Source organism: Linepithema humile, chromosome 6 (assembly GCF_040581485.1).
Source record: "Linepithema humile isolate Giens D197 chromosome 6, Lhum_UNIL_v1.0, whole genome shotgun sequence".
Lineage (NCBI taxonomy): Eukaryota > Metazoa > Arthropoda > Insecta > Hymenoptera > Formicidae > Linepithema > Linepithema humile.
This window is the reverse complement of record NC_090133.1, coordinates 12,076,462-12,091,056: the sequence shown is the minus strand read 5'-3', so window position 1 is coordinate 12,091,056 and position 14,595 is coordinate 12,076,462. Positions and strand designations below refer to the sequence as shown.

Below are 14,595 nucleotides of genomic sequence, written 5' to 3'. Positions count from 1 at the left end.
GCAACGGAAGCATCGGATGGGCCTGCTTTTCAACGGGTCTATCCGTACGAAGGTCCATCCAATTGTGATGGCCTTAGCTTTCGCCACCTTTACCGCCGCGCGCGCCGGGCATTGTGCCCAGACCGTCCGCACCCGGCGAACCGCCGGGCGCAGCGGGCCCAGTCGGATCTCCGGTTCGGAGCATCCACCAATATTGGTAATTGCCTGGCGGAATCATCTCCTTCCCGGAGACCGATTCCTCGACCCTTGTTAATCGGAGGTTCAGCTTCTTGAAGGGCCGAGTGACCTTCACCCCCTTTATCCCTACTAGGACCATCTGCATCGCGAAAGTCAGGCGACACGCCGCGACCTCCGCGTTTTGCTCTCCGGGAATCTCTAAAAGGAGACCCCCGTTGAAGGCCTTTCGAGCCTTCATCCCGGCAAAATTGCCTAGCTCCTTCAGCCAGACCTTTTGTCTCGCGACAGTCATGGCCTTGGCCAGATTCGCTCGGTCGGTCAGCAAGACCGCTGCCGTGCGCGGGAGGCGCTTTCGGCCCTCTCTCACCGCCGGCTTTCCCTTTTGCACCGCCCTCTTAGTAGCTGCCTTCCCCGGGGACCGGCCAGGCTGGAGGCGCGGCAGAGCGGGCACTACGCCTTCCGCCGCCCTTACCAGCCTTTCTTTTGCGCCGGACCACAGTGGCCCAAGACGTGGGTTCCACTGCTCTCGGCGCATCCCTTGCCTCAGGAGGAGGGTGTGGGGGCGACAGAGCCAACGGTAACCCCCGACGGGGACGAGGAAACATCCCCCGGCCCCCGAAACACCGCAATCCCAACGGCTCCCCTCTTTCTCCTCCCTCCCCTCCCCTTATTTTAAATCGCCCCCCTCCCCAGCAAGGGGTTCTCCAGGGCGGGAGGGGGTAGGGGCTGCTGGAGGAGAAGAGGCCCTATTTTCCAGCCTTTTCAGATGATCACCGAAACCCCTCAAGGTCTCGGCGATGCCCGCCAAGCTCGCCGCAATATGCTGGTCGCCTGACGGTGGACGGGGGACCAGTCCCCGCTCTCCACCACCTCCATGGTGGTACCCCCTGTCGGCCCAGGGCTAGGGAGGAACCAACAACCGCCGGCGAGACAGGCCTCTCGCCGGCCCGCAAATTGGCCAATTCCGCCTGCATCTTGCGGATCCGATGCTGGAGACGGCCATTATCCGACCTCAGGGACTCCATGTGATGTAAGTCTCCTCTCGAGCGTCTGGACCCGCTCCCGCCCTCCGAAGCTCGCCCGGCCATCGTCCGGACGGCCTCTCTGAGGACGTAGACCCTGAACTTGAGCTTGCCGCTCAGCTCCCCCTTTAGGCCAGTGACCCTTTAGCGGATTTCCTCGATGGAGAGGAGCACCCGGTCAATGCTGACCAGCATCTCTTCCGATGTGCTCCTCTCCATCTGCCCTCCTCTTCTGTGGGCCTGTGAAGGCTGGCGGAACAATCTCTGGGAGGGAAATCTCCCCCCGCCCCAGAGTTGCCGGCTCTCGACGGAGCAGCGCCCTCTGACGCATTGCCCGCCGTTGAGGTCCCCGCAATAGCCCTTTCTTCTCCGTCGGAGTCGGACTCCGACGAGATTCTCGGGGGGGGGGGCTGAATGGGCCCGTCCCATCTTTTCTGGGCCTTCCCCGACCTTTTTGGAGCAGCCGCCTCCGGTCGCCTGCCTCTTTCTGGAGGGGGCGCGACGGGCTTTGGCTTGTCCTCGGGGGGAGAGGGTCCCCCTGACTAGGGGTCCCCCGCCCCTATCCCCCAACAACTCATCCAGAGGGATGCCCTCCACAGTGAGAGGGATTCCTTACCCCTCAACATCTACTTCCTCCTCCGAGGAGATGCCACCGAACGCTGTTTCCACCGCGAGGCTCGGAGTAAACTTTGCGGTTGGCCCTTCGTCAGATGACGACGCGGCGAAGGCAGGGACAATACCCCCATCCGCGCCGGCAGCTGGGCATCTGACACCCTGCTGCGGTACGTTTCTTCCTTTTTTTTGTGCGGGAGGGGCAAGCTCCTTCCCGGGGGTGAAGAATCTTCCAAAGACACCCTCTGGCGTGCAATGTGAGTTCCTAACGAGGAACCCACCGCCAGAGGGTAGTGTTGGATTCGTCTGGGGGAGTGATTTGCGATACCACTTACTCCCCAGACGCCTACCAACTAAACCCCACTCCCGTTGCTTTGCCATCAGCTGCCGTGTTGGGGGGAGGTTGGGGACCGCCAACGCATACATCTAGCCATCCACCCGGCGGCCGGTTTCCCGGCGTAAATCTGTTGTGGGGAGAACCTTTAAGTTCTCCCCTTTCCTTTAGTTGCTAGCTCCTCCGGGTCGTGGCCCGGCGATCCTTGCTGCGGGCGGCCCGCGTCCACTCGCCGCGCCTTAACCGCTCGCAGGGGATCAATCGTCGGGCCAGTCAGAAAACTGGCCCGAGGGTCCCTCCCAAGCCCGTCTGTTGCCCGACCTAGATCGGGCCGGGCTTGGGAGACCAAAAAACCTTTTTTGGCTCTCACTTCCTTTCGGACTCAGCAGCGGGGAGCGCAAAGCGCAAACATCCCGCCGTCCAGAGGAGGGAGCCCCTCATAAAAAGAGCTGGGGTGCGGGGCAGGGGCAAGCCCCTACCTCCTCCTCTGCTCATCACCGTAGTGGGGGGCACGATGCCCCCAGAAAATCGTTTACCTATTAGGGGGGGAGCCGGCGGAACTCCGTCTGACACTCCCCCCCCCAGGCAGGGCAACCCTATTGTGCTCCCCATCCTCCGGACTCAGCCGCGGGGAGCGCCTAGCGCGAGCATCCTGTCGTCCGGAGGAAGGAGCCTCTCTTAAAGAATGGGGATAGAGGGCCGGGAACATCCCTAGCCACCCTCTTGTTACGTCCTGTTTAGGTTCCGCGGTTTATTGGACTGGGAGTATGGAAAATGGAGGAGAAAAATTAATAGAAGGGGGGAACAGGCCGCCCTAAGGTGAGTAATATAATTATTATTAATAATATATATATGTGTTTTTAGTGCCTAAGTGTCAACAAGCGGGGCCGAGCGGAAACCTGTACGCTTAGTTAACGCGAAGGGCGCTATGAGAGGTCCCTTTTTTAAACAGGACGCTAATCGCGCAGGGCGCTTGTGAAAATGAAGGGCCCTGGTTGATCCGGTGCGGTCGTTGATCGTACAGGGTGACAATAGGTAAGTAAGAACCCTGGTTGATCTGCCGCTAATATGATACGTAAGTATATTTATTTTAATTTATAATTATAAGTGTGGTAGCATGGCGTTTTATTTTTGTTTCGTGATAATCATTTAATTAATTTATTATTTTTGTTTCAGGAAGAGCTGGCGGACGTCCAACTGAAGATCATCGTAAGAAAACGCGGATGAGGTAAGTATCAATTTAATTGTTATTATTTATATACTAATCTTTATTTATTTTTATTTTAGGTACTACTACGATGGAGTCCCAGGTAGGTATATTGTTTATTGATGGTCATTAACCATTTATTATATTTGTTTCAGGTCCAAATCTTCGGAGGAACCAAATCTTATCGCTTCCAGATAAGTATAGGATAATTGTGAAATAACGTTAATTAATAATGTTTTATTTACGAAGTTAATAAATTATTTAATTGTTTAGACTACCCTTGTGAAGTTTATTAATAGTTGACTCTAGATTGATTATTAGTTTCCTTGATTTTTCATTAATAACCGTCTAGGGAAAATCTAGTAATTTCCTAGAGAGATTGGTTGTTAAGCGATATCTCAGTTATAAATAATAGATTTGATATTTAACACAGATGAGAAGATTACTGAATGTTTGTTGAAGAAATAGTATAGTTAGTTAATATAAAAATTATTGTTAAACATAGATTTATTAATATTTTCATTTGCTGCGAATTAGATTGTTACGCGGGAAGCAGAAAGAGTGACTAGAGAGCTTTTGTCGATATTTGCATAAATTAGCTATTTAATTATTTAAATAATATTATTATTCATTTAATAAATTCATCGTTCTCTTAGACATAGCAGAAGGAAAGCGAGATTTTAGTTATAAGCGATATTTTATAAGTTAAATTTAACGGCGTTGGTAATCATTAATATTTATACAGTTCCATGTAATAAATTAGTTAAGAAATAAATAAATTAAACTGGAGTTAAGATTTATTAATTAAATTGTTATCGGCATGTATAGTCAATAGTTGTTAAAGCATTTGTGCATATAGTGATATAGTAAAAGTGTTTTAATTAATAATAAATCGATAATGTGTATATAGATTATTATAAAGAGAGAGATGGTGAGCACAGTAATTGTGACAACGCCCTATGGGAGGCGCTAAGGATGGTGAGTTTTAGAACGCTCTATGAGAAGCGCTCGAAGAGGTGAGTTTTAGAACGCTCTATGAGAAGCGCTCAAGGAAATGAGTTTTAGAACGCTTTATGGGAAGCGCTCAAGGAGGGGAGGGAAAGGCTCAACTGTTACACGTTATCAACTCAATTATTAATTAATATTATAATTTATGAAATGTAATATTTCGGTTACTAGAATTAGTTGACTAGGAATGCAGTGATAAAAGAATAATTGTTATTCGGAATTGCGCGAGAGTGAAACTGCTTTGCATAATTGTTTATTAATTATCATATAAGTAGTCCGTTAATTCAATGTGTAATAATTATTAATAACATTTATTAAACTTAAGCACTTCTGATTTGTTTAGTTCAAACTTGCGTTATTTATTACTACTTTTTGATTGAAAGAAAGTTAATTAAGAAAAGCACCCGCTGAAGCTATTATTTAAACAATCTAAAGCGTTAGTGTGATAGTTGTTAGAAATTGATATTATAAATAATATTTTATGCGACTTACTTTGGTTGCAGTATTTGGATTACTGTTAGACCTTTTTGTTATTAACAATCCTTTGGCGTAGTTGATCGGTGGAGACTTGTGATTGTAATAATTTGTTTAATGTTTATTTAACACCACTCACTTATTGTTCAAAGGCACTGAGGCTCACTTTTTATTTTATATACTTATACAATCTTTTATTAATGTGTAACAATTAAGAGGCGGAAGGCCAACTCTCACGTGGTGACTGATTTATAGGTTAAGTTGTTCTCTAAGTCTCGTTCTCTATATGCCGCCGTTAGGAAATCGTAGGAGCAGTCTAAGTAGTCGTCTAAGTGTCTGGTCTGGGCGATGATGGTCGCTTATATAGCGGCTATCCCTTCTCTCTTGTCTTGCGCATTGGACATCGTATGATCCATCGCGTGATCTGCACATTCTTTTCGGATGAGATCATTGAGTCACACCTGTATTTACATTCGTACAGTCTGAGATGAAAGTTAGGTTAGGTTACAGGTGCTGCTAAAAGCTTTTAGTTCTGGTTACTTTTCGTTGTCACTAGCAGTCGACCATAGATTAGTCTAACAGTGAAATCGTGCTACATGTTATTTCCAGCTTCGGATTTTTATCGTTTAATTTTATAATTCCGGTGCGACGGATCGTTGTTTCTCTTTCTTATCTAACTTATTAACATTATTAGTGATTTGTTTAAACAATTAAATATAGTGCCGTAGTTAGTACAATTTTGTAATTAACTTATGATAGAGATACTTATTTATTATTGATATCGTTATTGTTATAGTTTTACTGAATGTTTATTTATAATTATTATAAAAGGTAAAGTTTAAAATTTTACCGTGTATACCAGAGTAAGAAAAATGTAGAGAGTAGAGTATGGTGACTTTAGGTGGAGTCGCCATACGTAACACTCTCTTCAACCCCGTGTTATTTATTACGGAGTATTCTCCGGGTTTTTTATCGTGGTTTTCCTTCCACTAGGACGGCTGCCCACCCAGGGCTAACGAGCCCGTCCTGCCCGGATTTTTTTATAGAGGTTTTATCACCCTCGCGGCCCGCGCTAGCATCACGCTAGCACCGGCCCCCGGCCCCATAAACTGGGGTTACGGTGTGAGTCTCCACGCCCCCTCTCGTGCAATGGGGGGCCCAGCCGTTATGCCGGAACACCGGCGTGTTGACGAGACTGGCCAGGTCCCGGATTTTTTCTCGAGGTTTACTCCTCTATCCTGGGGATGTGTTTTCCAAAAACACATTTATCGAGTCCGGGGGTTTGAAATCAGAGTTCTCGTCTTCTACCAGCGATTGGGATAGTACCCTCACGGAGTTGCTGGGCTCCGCACGGCCCCTCAAAATGAGGACACCGTGAACCTACCGGTTGGGGAGGTGAGAAAGGTCGCTAAACTCTCCCCCCCCTCCTACCCTATCTCGGCGCCCCACCAGCGCCCGGGCGTGGCCTAGACCAGCCATCCCCCCTGCCTCTCCTTCTCGCCTCCTGGCCTAGGCCTCCGCCTAGGGCGGAGGTAGACCCCTCTTGCTCTGCCTCTCCCTCTCGGTCTCCTCCTTCCGAGACATACTGTCTCACAGAAGGAGGAGACCGCCTCCCAGACACCTTCCCCTTCCAACATTCCCCTAACAAGGAAAGGGAGGGAGAGGTCTTTGTCAACCACTTCGACTAGGACCCGACGCTCCCCAGCCCACGCCGAGCATACCTCGAGTTTGTGCTGCGCCGAATCCCAGGCGGCCGCGCAGTGGTGGCACCGCGTGGTGCGCTCCTTCTCTATCCGGCACAGGTAGTCACCGAAGCATCCATGCCCGGTGAAAATCTGCGGCATCCTGAAGGAAATACCTCCTCCCCTCCTACCTACCTACCCACTCCTGTAGGCAGGGCTGGATGGCCTCGACGGTCCTTAATCCAGGTAAACCCGGAGTATTGTGTTCGCTCAGTCGGTGTTTCCACTTTCTGAGCGACCACCTCCGGGCCTTGGCCTTCTCCTTCGTCACTTCCCTGGAGATGTTATCGGGGAAAATGCCGCTCCGTTCGACCTCTTTCGCGCACCGATACGCTTCGGCGAAGCAGCGACAAGGTTGAACAGGAGCACCCCCGCCAGGGTCGTGGCCGCCACGTACGACACCGTCCGAGCAACGGGCGACTCTGATGGCCATGCGCTTACAGTAGCGGCGGAAAGTATTTTGACAACGCGTTTTTTGCAGATAAAGCGCACACCTGGCGCGTTGTTGATTAGAAGTTGTTGTTAGTAACACTCTTCTGCAGTCTGCAGCGGTGACAACATCAGTCTTGATTGAGTGGATGTTTTGTTTCGAAAGTGCTGCTGTTATCTTTAATCTGTAAGTCGAAAAGTATTTTGACACAGAAGGTTTTGTCTAAAAGAGACACGCAGGGGCTCACGTAAGTTACTTTATTTACGGTTTTTGTTTACTTTATGTTTTGTTTATGTTCAGGAGCTATGCCAAAACAAAAGGAATACTCCGACGACATAAAGTCGGCTGTTATTACAGCATTGAAAAATGGAAAATCTCAAGCTCAAGTAGCGAGGGATTTTAATCTGAGCAGACAAATAATCTCGGTTTGGAACCGTAAAGAGCAGTCCACAGGCTCGGTTAGCAACAAACAAAGGTCGGACCGACCGCCAAAACTTACTGACCACGTATCTAGGATTATCCGCCGCTATGAGTGTCGCTAATCCACGTCTGACAGCAGCTGACATTAAGAGAGATCTAAATGAGAATCACAGTCTTGACATTAGTTTAACCACTGTAAAACAATGCCTCCGCAACGCGAATTTGTTTGGCAGACGTTCTTCCAAAAAGCCATTCATATCCGAGGAACAGAAAGGCGCGTCTCAAATTTGCTCAAAAGTACAAAAATTGGACTAGTCAGGAGTGGGCTCGTGTGCTGTGGAGCGACGAAAGCAAATTTAATATGTTCTCATCTGATGGAATAAGGTATATTAGACGACCTCCGAACAAAAGAGATGACCCCAAGTATCAGATACCGACCGTTAAGCACGGTGGTGGCCATGTCATGGTTTGAGGCTGCTTCTCTCGTTCAGAAGTCGGTCCGTTAGTCGAAGTGAAGAACATCATAGACCGATTTCGTTATTGCGAAATACTGCAGAATCACATGCTCCCTTATGCTAAGCGCAACCTTGCCAGAAACTAGATTTTCCAGTAGGATAACGATCCAAAACACACCTCTGCACATGTAAAAGAGTTCTTTACGTCTAAGAAGATTAAAGTTCTAGAGTGGCCAAGTCAGAGTCCCGACCTAAACCCGATAGAACATCTATGGGAAGAGTTAGATAGACGGATTAGAAAAAAAAAATTCTCCAGAAAACAAGATCTGATAGCCTGTCTTGCAGAAGAATGGAAGGAAATACCATTAACTGTGATCACCAAACTTATTGACTCTATGCCGGCAAGATGTGCGGCTGTGATCAAATCTAAGGGCTTTGCCACTAAATATTAAGGCTTCTGATGTAATCAAATTAATTTTCGGTGGTTAATTACAGGTTTTGTTTGGAAGTTGCAACAGATAATGGTTTTGTCAAAATACTTTCTTTCTACATTTGTTTAAAAAATGTAAAAAATAACGCAGTTTTCGTTTTTAAATGTGATATTTGTTTTTTCTTTCTTTTCTACTGAGAGGCATTGTTGCTTTTGGACAAATATTATAACTTTGTTATAACTTCGTTTCAGAAATAAATATTTATTTTCTATAAATTGTGCTTGTCAAAATACTTTCCGCCGCTACTGTATCCGCCCTTTTAACTAAGGCAGTGGCGCGTTTGTTGGCCACCAGGTCGCCCGCCCAAATCGGTGCCCCATAAAGTGACACCGACCGGACGGTGTTCGTGTACAAGTGCCTGACTTTGGCACTTGGACCGCCGAGGTTGGGCAGGAGGCGACACAACGCGTTCGCCATCCTGTCCACTCTGGGAGCGAGAGCATCGAAATGCTGAGTAAACTCCCAGAGTCCATCCAGGGTGAGGCCAAGATACTTCATCTTGGACCCCACAGGGATACGGGACCCTCCGACGTTTATGTATGTCGGGGGTGGTCTCCCTCCTGTCTTCCTGCGGAAAAACAGGGCCTCCGTTTTCTGAGGAGCCACCTGTAACCCGAGGCCCCGTATTGCGCGCACTACGCTGGCCACGGCTGCGGTCGACACAGCCGCGGCCTTTCTCCAATTTTTCCCTCAAGCCATAACTAACGTGTCGTCGGCGTAGCAAACGACGTCACAGTCCGGAGGAAGGGCCGCTCGAAGCACCACATCGTACCCAAGATTCCACAGTGCCGGGCCCAAAACAGACCCCTGTGGAACTCCGCGGTACATCCGCCTCATGCATACCGTGCCCGTCCCATCCGTGTACTCAAAGGTCCTGCCCCGGAGGTAGTCCCACAGGACCGCCTGGAGGTACGGGGGCAGCTGAAAGTGGTCGAATGCTGCCCCCAGACAGTCCCAGGGGAAAGAGTTGAAGGCGTTAACAATGTCCAATGACACTGCCATTGCAACCTCCCCCCCCTCCAGCGCGGCTTCCGAGAAGGAGCGCACGTGGCGTATCGCATCCACTGTGCGGCGCCCCTCTCGAAAGCCGAACTGCCCATCGTTCAAAGTGGGACCACCCCGAGACAGATGCTGGGCGAGGCGTCCTACGTGTGCTCATAGAGCTTGCCCGCTTTGTCCAGCAAGCATATAGGCCGGTATGCGGAGGGTTGCTCCGGCGGTTTGCTATCCTTGTGGAGGAGGACCAGATTGGCCCTCCTCCACCGCGAGGGGAAAGTGCCGGATCTAAGGCACACGGTGAAAAGCCGCCCCATCCGGTCACTTAACACCTTCGCTGCCAGGGCCCATGTCCTGCCGGGGATTCCGTCGGATCCAGGTGCCTTGGCCGTACCGCCAAGCCTAGCCTGCACTGCGGTCATCTCCTCTGCTGAGACTGCCGGTTCCTCGGGCCACGTCTCCCCGATCGTAGGGGGAGGAATATTGATCTCCCCCACGGGAAACAACGTGTAACATACAACAAATAACATTCCCGAGGATTGCCGACTTCAGTCTCTCCGCAGTGGGAGGCGCCCTTGGTCTCAGCTTCCTGAACACCAACTTAAAGGGTCGCCCCCACGGATCTCGGTCCAGGGTGGAGGTTAACTCCTCCCATGCCCTGGCCTTCTCCTTCCTGATGGCGGCTCGGAGGGCGTTACGCGCGACGTGAAACCCTTCCAGAGCTTCCGCCACTCTGGTGTGATCCTTCCTTCTTCTGCGCGCGCGCAGGAATGTGCGGCTGGCGGCCGAGGAGAGACGCCTAAGCTCGGCAATCTCCTCGGTCCACCAGTGCATAGCCTTGCCGGGGGACCATTTTGATCGTGACATGGACGCCTCACACGCGGTCCACAGCCTGGCCGGATGGCCTCGGCCAGGATTCCACCAGAATGTCCGCCATCAGGATGTCCTCATTCATCTTTCTGAGGACCCATGCTTTACGGGTGCGCCGACGACGGCTGAGCTGTCCGGTGGGAGTGGTCGAGGCCTCGATCACAATATACCTGTGATCGGACCTCGAGTCAAGGTCTTTCACCCACCAACCCGTGATTCTGCGCGTGGCCGACGGAGAAACCCACGTGAGATCCACGATGAACTCCCCCCGGGTACGCACGCAAGTGCTCCTCGAACCTGTGTTTAACACGCACAGGCCGAGTGCCGCCGCCCAATCCACCATCTGCCCTCCTTTCTCGTCGGTTCGCGAGAAACCCCATAGCTTAGACCACGCATTGAAGTCCCCCGCGACTATAGTGGGCCGGGGGAGGCATTTGCGTATGCAGTCCCCCAGCTCCGACAGGAAGGTCTTGAAGAAAGGGAGTTTCCAACTAGGTGGGGCGTAACACCCTAGGATACACTACTCCCCCCACTCAACCGTCACGAATCCAGGCCCGGCTCCAAACTTGAAGCACGGGCGAGAGTCCTTGGGGGGTCGCCAAAAAATGGCGGCCCTTTCCCTCGTTGGGTCCGTAAACCAATTGGGGTGGTCCTCCGGAATCCGGTAAGGCTCCGAGACCACCCCCAATTTGAACCCACCCTCCGCCATGGTCTGATGGAATAAGTCCATGGCCATGGCGCAGTGGTTCGCGTTCACCTGGAGGATCCTGGTAAGCGGGAATGGTCCTACTCAGAATCCCCCGTGAGATCAACCTCAGCCTCCTTATTTCCGGTGTTTATCACCACACCGCACAAAGTTCCTTGCTGGTCTCTGGTCAAGCACCTCGAGCCAGGGAAGGGATCATCCTCCCGTAATGCCCTCGCGGCTGTATTACGGGCGGGCGTAGTTGTTAAAGTCACGCCCGTTATTCCCGCCTCCTCTTTAACCGCACATACGGGGGCGGACGCGGGGTCTCAAGCCGCGCTCGCTGACCCCTCCTCTTCCATCTCGTCTGCGGGGTCGGACACCGGGGCCGACGCTACACCCGATGATCCCGCCTCTTCCACTTCCATATCGGGAGTAGGAGTGGGCGTAGGTGTCAAGGCCACGCCCGGTTGTCCCGCTTTTTCCACCTCCATCGTGATAGGAAAGACCGGAGCGGACGCGGGGGTTAAGGCCGCGCCCGTCTTCTCCTCCTTCTTCGTCCTCTTCCCCATGGGCTTGGGTGACTTAGGGATGGGCGCGGGGGCCAAGGCCGCACCCACGGTGGCAACCCTTCCCATATTTCCCCTATTTTTGGGGGCCTTACAAGCAGGGCCCCCCACTCTATGTATGTGAGGGAGCCCCTTATCCCTACATACAGGGCAGCTCACGGGGGCCTCACAGTCTCTCGCGACATGTCCCGTCGAGCCGCACCTGTAGCAGGCATTATTCCTATCAGACGTGCTCGTGCATTTAACCCGCACGTGGCCTGTCTCCAAGCATTTATAACACTGTAAGGGTTTCTCATTTAGCAAAGAGACCCCCACAATTGCCCACCCTACCTTGATGCGGCCCTCTCTCGCGACTTTGATTGCCGCGTTGAGGGAGCACTGCACGCAGGCTATGCCCATTCCATTTCCCCCCACGGAGAGCCTGATGGGTCCAACCTTGACCTGTTTGGGGGGGGCAACAGCCCACCCCGGCTACTGCAGCCGCGATTTCTACCGTGTCCAATGATTCGTCAAGGTCGCGTAACCGCAACTCCCCCGTTTTAGAGGGCCTAACCACCCTTATGCTTTCCCTCCCTTGGAAAACCTTATTTAGGGCCTCGGCCAGGGCATCGGCTTTCTTTTCACTATTTGGGCTCGGTATTTCCAGGCGGGTGGCCCCCGTCCTGGCTTTCCCAAGCTTCATGTCCGATCCCAAGATCGTTGAGGTCAATCCTGCCTTTCGCCTCCCTCATGATCCGGGTATATTCCCCCTGCGAGCACGTGACGGTAATCGCCGCCATGCTGGGGAGTCTCCGGATCTTTTGGATCGTCGAGGGGGCGGTTTTGGCCGGGTCCTTTCCCTCCTGTGGTCCTCCAGTGGGCTTCATCTTGGCCGCCTGTGCCATTCTCGTCCTTTTCCTCTTCTCCACCACCTCAGCAAAGCTGGGGTTGGCGGCGAGGGAGGTTGGTATATTCCGCTGCTGCTGCTGCGGAGGGGGCCTCCCCTCCCGTGTGGCCGGTGGTTTCGCAGGGGCCGCAGCCGGTCCTCCCCCAGTCCGACGTGGGGTTTCTTTAGAGGGGGTGGTGGAGGGAGGGGGAACGGCCATGGCCTTTTTCCCCTTCTCACCCCTCTTCTTCCTCTTCTTCGGGGAGGGGGGGAACTCCTTCCCTGCTGTTGTGAGGTGGGACCGGGGGTGGGACATATCCCAGCCTAGCAAAGATTGCCGGTATTAGCTCTTTAAGCAGTCTCGGCAACATCCTCCAGATCTCCTCTCCCCCAGTGGTAGGGGGGGAGGTACGTTTTCTGTTCCCCTTCTGGGTTGCCCCGCCGTCCGGTCCTGCGCGGGCGGTCGGGGTGACCCCTTCTCCTCCCCCATCCCGGCCACTCTCCTCATCGAGCCCAGCACTGGGTTGATGGGAGGCGGACCGATAGCCGGGGTAGGGATAGGAGGAGAGAGTGGAATCCTCCCCCTCAGTTCCTCCATCTCCTTCCTCAACCTCTGGTTTTCCATCCGGAGTTCATCAACTTCCTTCCGGAGCTTCTTCTGTTTTCTCAGGAGGAGGAGGTCCCTCTCCGGGGTAGCCACTCCCCTTCTTCTGGCTTTTTTCGGCCTTTTTTCGGCTCCGTCTTCAGCCACTCCTTCATTCGGGGGCGTTATCCCTACTCCCTCTCCGGGTAGTCCCGTTATTCTTCTCCTCGGGGTTCCAAAGAGCGCGTCTTCATCCTCGCAATCGCTCGAGGAGGAGACCGCTCCCCTGGCCTTCTTTTTTGTACTAACGGGAGAGGAATTTCCGCTAGTCCTGGACATCCTAATGTCGCTCCGCAGTCGACCGACGATAGTTCTGTCGGCGACTACGTCCCGTCCAGCTCCTGTACCCCTTCCTTCTTGTATTTCGGGCAATGCCAACTTAGTACCCGATTGTATAGCTCGTCATTGTTTAATCCGTCCCTTGTGTTTGTTTTTGTATTTTGTTTTGTCTCTATTTTAGTCCGACGAATTTGATAGGAAACAATCAGTCCATCCCGGCAGAGCCTCTTTGCCGGGATAAGGCGACTAAAATACTGGGGTTGCGCCAGGTGCCCCACAGGGATCGTTTGCAACCGCACTTTTTTATAGTCTCTGCGGCCATTCAGCCCTCGGCACGATGCCTTTTACCTTGGCTTGAGACTTCCGCGCTGTTGTCCCGGACTCACAGCATCAATCGGCGCGCACGCTTCACGGACCCCCAAAAAAGCGACTGGCCCGCTCGGCGCACGCCACCGACCGGCCAGCGGGGAGACCTGCTCCGCCACCCGCCCGCATAAGGCCCAACATGCGGCGGGTCAAGAACAACGGCGTGCCCCGAAAGCGCGCCCCCGGGCGGAATGCGAGAATACTCCCCCGAGGAACGCGTCCCGACGCAGTCGCCGCCCCTTCACCACCACATGCCGGCCCGCAAAGGCGGACCACAAGTCCCCACCCGGGCGGGCGTGAATGAGGTGAGTAGTGTATGAGTGTGTGAAAATGGTGTGTGTATGTGTGTGCTAGATGAGTGAATGTGTGAGTGTATGCAACGCGGGAAATGGCGTCCCACGCATCACCACAATGCGCGGAAGCCCCCCGCCGAGTGCATGCATGGTCCCCGACTTCCGGGCATCTTTGCGACAGCAGAGGCGCCCAGACAGTACGGGGATCAAGAATATGTGTATGAATGTCTGTGTGTGTGAATGATGATCGCGCGAGCACGGGGAGGGACGACCCCCGGCCGAATGCACCGAGTCCGGGTACAACTGGGGAGGAGAGCAGCGCATCTCCCCCCCACCAATCCTATGGTTTTTTATCGGAGTTCCTTCTCCTAGGTCGGCGGCCTACCATGGCTCACGAGCTCGACCAGCCCGGGTCTTTTTATAGAGGTTTTACCACCCTCGCAGCCCGTCCTAGCAAAGCTAGCACCGGCCCCCGGCCCCAGACATGGGGTTACGGTATGAGACGTCACGCCCCTCCACGTGCCATGGGAGGCCGACTGTTATGCCGGAACACCGTCGTGCTAACGAGGTTGGTCAGGCCTCGGATTTTTTCTCGAGGTTTACTCCTCTATCTCGGTAGAGTGAAAAACACTCCTAACGGATCCAGGCATCCGGGCG

At 52.6% G+C, this 14,595-nt stretch overlaps 1 protein-coding gene across 1 annotated transcript; it reads right to left on the bottom strand.

The window, feature by feature from the left end:
* Nucleotides 1-10,242: 10,242 nt before the first annotated feature.
* Nucleotides 10,243-11,561, bottom strand: LOC137000699 (uncharacterized). The gene is made up of 3 exons (XM_067358038.1): nucleotides 11,272-11,561; nucleotides 10,777-11,005; nucleotides 10,243-10,707 (listed from the first exon to the last, which is right to left on the bottom strand). Exons 1-3 carry the CDS (start codon nucleotides 11,559-11,561, stop codon nucleotides 10,243-10,245), a joined length of 984 nt encoding a protein of 327 aa, XP_067214139.1.
* Between the last annotated feature and the right edge of the window lie 3,034 nt (nucleotides 11,562-14,595).